Source organism: Ostrea edulis, chromosome 4, assembly GCF_947568905.1.
Source record: "Ostrea edulis chromosome 4, xbOstEdul1.1, whole genome shotgun sequence".
Classification (NCBI taxonomy): Eukaryota; Metazoa; Mollusca; class Bivalvia; order Ostreida; family Ostreidae; genus Ostrea; species Ostrea edulis.
The window spans coordinates 92,412,626-92,416,183 of NC_079167.1; the positions used below are offsets into that span (position 1 = coordinate 92,412,626).

At 40.4% G+C, this 3,558-nt stretch overlaps 1 protein-coding gene across 1 annotated transcript; it reads right to left on the reverse strand.

Moving 5' to 3' along the window:
• Positions 1-1,106: 1,106 nt before the first annotated feature.
• On the reverse strand, positions 1,107-2,672 carry LOC125670380 (uncharacterized). Its single transcript, XM_048905502.2, has 3 exons — positions 2,531-2,672; positions 2,015-2,135; positions 1,107-1,349 (listed from the first exon to the last, which is right to left on the reverse strand). The coding sequence occupies exons 1-3, from the start codon at positions 2,570-2,572 to the stop codon at positions 1,150-1,152; spliced, it is 363 nt and encodes a 120-aa protein (XP_048761459.1). The 5' UTR covers positions 2,573-2,672; the 3' UTR covers positions 1,107-1,149.
• Between the last annotated feature and the right edge of the window lie 886 nt (positions 2,673-3,558).

A 3,558-nucleotide genomic window follows, 5' to 3' on the forward strand; every position in this document is an offset into this window, starting at 1 on the left:
AGCCCTCGACATTAGCATAGACAGTGACTAAACCTCTACTAAGCCCTCGACATTAGCATAGACAGTGACTAAACCTCTACCAAGCCCTCGTCATTAGCATAGAGAGTGACTAAACCTCTACCAAGCCCTCAACATTAGCATAGACAGTGACTAAATCTCTACCAAGCCCTTGCCATTAGCATAGACAGTGTCTTAACCTCTACCAAGCCCTCGACAGTAGCATATACCGTGACTAAACCTCTACCAAGTCCTCGACATTAGCATAGAGAGTGACTGAACCTCTACCAAACCCTCAACATTAGCATAGACCGTGACTAAACCTCTACCAAGCCCTCAACATTAGCATAGACAGTGACTAAACCTCTACCAAGCCCTCGACATTAGCATAGACAGTCACTAAACCTCTACCAAGCTCTCGCCATTGGCATAGACAGTCACTAAACTTCTACCAAGCCCTCGACATTAGCATAGACAGTGACTAAACCTCTACCAAACCCCGACATTAGCATAGACAGTGACTAAACCTCTACCAAACCCTCGACATTAGCATAGACCGTGACTAAACCTCTACCAAACCCTCGACATTAGCATAGACAGTGACTAAACCTCTACCAAGCCCTCGACATTAGCATAGACAGTGACTAAACCTCTACCAAGCCCTCGACATTAGCATAGACAGTGACCAAACCTCTACCAAGCCCTCGACATTAGCATAGACAGTGACTAAACTTCTACCAAACCCTCGCCATTACCATAGACAGTGTCTAAATCTCTGCCAAATCCCTGACATCAGAAGAGAAAGTCTTCGGTCTTAAGTCGGATACAAGCTTGCTAACGGAGGTCCCGTGTCACGGTAAGCCTTAGCACGATGTAAAGGACCTTCACTGCTACGGCATTGAGCGCCATGCATAGTTCAATATTTGTAGCACCTGTTGATGTCTTGATATAGCATAGGTAAACCTTCCGTAATGGTACGTAAAGAAATAAAATACGTCAAAAAGTCTATCATAACGTCAGTTGTAAACTGGTGTTTTTTCAGTCTGAGAGAACAATTCAATCATTTATCGAATAAAATTACTGTTTTGTCCCATGAATCTTTAAATACGTGTTCTTTTACTGTTTAATAAATAAAGCAGATATGTAATCATATTAAACAATGGGTGTACATCTGTATGCCCCTGGATAAGGCGGTACGATGACGGAGCGTTTGTGTGGCAATAATATAGTGGGAACAGTTGACGAATCAGCGACATAGGCACAGTGCAGACCCCTGTCACAGCTACAATGACCGTTTACTTTGTCAAACACACTGCAGCGTTCTCCCTCAAGTTGGAATTTCTCACAAACACCTAGAACAAACAAAATGTGTTTATGAAACACTGATGCCCCATATGACAGCAAAGGTAATGGTCAAGGTTAAGTTTTTTTTTCCAAATATACCCACACATTAAGGTCACAAGATTTAAAACTTGATACCAAACAAAAAGTATTGTTACACGAAACACACATGTGAAATATGAAAGCTCTACCACCTTCATTCGAAAGTTATAGCCAAGGTTAAAGTTTTTGTGGACGGACCAAAAACCTCCGATTACGGGGGCATAACATCAATTTATCATGTAAATGTCTTATTTAAAAAGAATATTGTAATTTGGAGACATCCAGGGGGGTGTATAATGTAGATTTAACTCGTCAATGTTAATAATAATATGTAGATGAAAGGTGAAGATAACGGACAGCGATCAATCTCATAACTCCTATAAACAATACAAAGTAGAGAGTTGGGCAAAATGCATAGAATAGCTTCACCATGATGGGGAGCTATCAGACTGTCCATAGAATAGCCTCACCATGATGGGGAGCTATCAGACTGTCCATAGAATAGCCTCACCATGATGGGGAGCTATCAGACTGTCCATAGAATAGCCTCACCATAATGGGGAGCTATCAGACTGTCCATAGAATAGCCTCACCATGATGGGGAGCTATCAGACTGTCCATAGAATAGCCTCACCATGATGGGGAGCTATCAGACTGTCCAGTTGCCGCCGTCTGCTCACAATGAGTGGACCTTCATGTCGAAAGCAGCATTCACCCGCACCACATTCTGCGTCCGTGAAGCACTTAGTTGCAAACTACAAATATAAATATCATTATGAATTGTGAAAAGATGAATAAAATACATATAGATGGATGATAAAACTGTATAAAATAAAGACCTGATTTATAAAGTAAAAGTCAATAGAATTTCGTTATTCATGAAAATTATTCAAAATTCAGTGGTGGATCCAGAAAACTTTCAAAGTTTGTATTTTTTCCACCCCCAAGAAGGCTTGAAGAGGTGGGGGTTGGGGGGGGGGGGGGGTTACAACCTACCTCTAGATCAACCACTGTACCTATGAACCGGTGCTACCCCGTAAATCTGACTCTAGATTAAGAGATCTCCATCTGAAATTTACCACTAGATGACATTGCCCCAGTGGGGAAGTTTCACTCCAGCGCATGCTCACTTGTAGAACAAGATACGTACCGTTGATGGTAGAATAACGCCCAGTAGCAGAACAAGATGCATCACTGTACTTATTGCGTGTTCAATATTAAATCCAATACGCGTCTTCTCACCTGACAATATCTATATATATACACTGCGTGGATTATTGATAAGACTACAAGGATGGTCGGTGTCATTACACGTTTACACAAATATGCACTTATTGAACAGCGCTAAGAATACATACATGTACGTATATGAACAAACTACATGTAACGAACAGTGATCAATTACATAAATTCCATTAAAATACTTAAATAAGAGTAGGGCAATCACGGACCCCTGAACACACCAGAGATACAATCAGGTGCCTACGATCTAGATACTACGTTTGTGTACATGTATATCAAGTCTACAAGTGAAGCTGTACACGAATAGTTGTAAAACTCCTGATCATCTCTGATTGAGCAAGGTAGAAGTTCTTGTAGTTTGTTAATATTTGGTAAGTAGCATTCTTCTACATTGTGAGGTAAATCCTGCATCAATGCGCATTGCATTAACAGATAGGGACATCATTGGGTTAGATTTTCTGATGATACGTATTCAGTGTATACAATGTCTACAGTGGCGTAACTTCCATTGAGGCAACCGAGGCAGCTGCCTCGGTAAAAAAAACAACACCTTTTACGTTGTTAAAATGTCGATAGCTGCGCCCCCCAGACCCCCTGCCTCGGTAATATTCGAACCCAAGCTACGCCTATGGTCTAGCAAGTATCTTATATACTAACTTGATAAAATCATATTTATAATGAATATTGCGAAATACTTTAAGGGCATGTTGTCCAGATATATATATTTTAGTCTACTATGTTATCATAAATGTATGATTTTTCAATAAAATTAACTGTCCGATATAACATTTGATGTAAACGACAACAATTATTTGATACACAACATCGTATATCAACCGGTATAACTCTCACTGAATTGTGTTGTCCTCTGTCACGGCGATAAGGACTTCCAGGGAAAGTTTGCATTGCATTACAAGAAGAAACGTACAAACTGTA

What these genes read in the sequence shown, in the direction of transcription:
- LOC125670380 (XM_048905502.2), bottom strand. Translation starts at nt 2,572, where the DNA reads ATGCATCTTGTTCTGCTACTGGGCGTTATTCTACCATCAACG. An exon ending in GCGTTATTCTACCATCAACG is followed by an intron (nt 2,136 to 2,530) that starts GTACGTATCTTG and finishes TTATATTTGTAG; the next exon opens with TTTGCAACTAAGTGCTTCAC. An exon ending in TCTGATAGCTCCCCATCATG is followed by an intron (nt 1,350 to 2,014) that starts GTGAGGCTATTC and finishes TGTTTGTTCTAG; the next exon opens with GTGTTTGTGAGAAATTCCAA.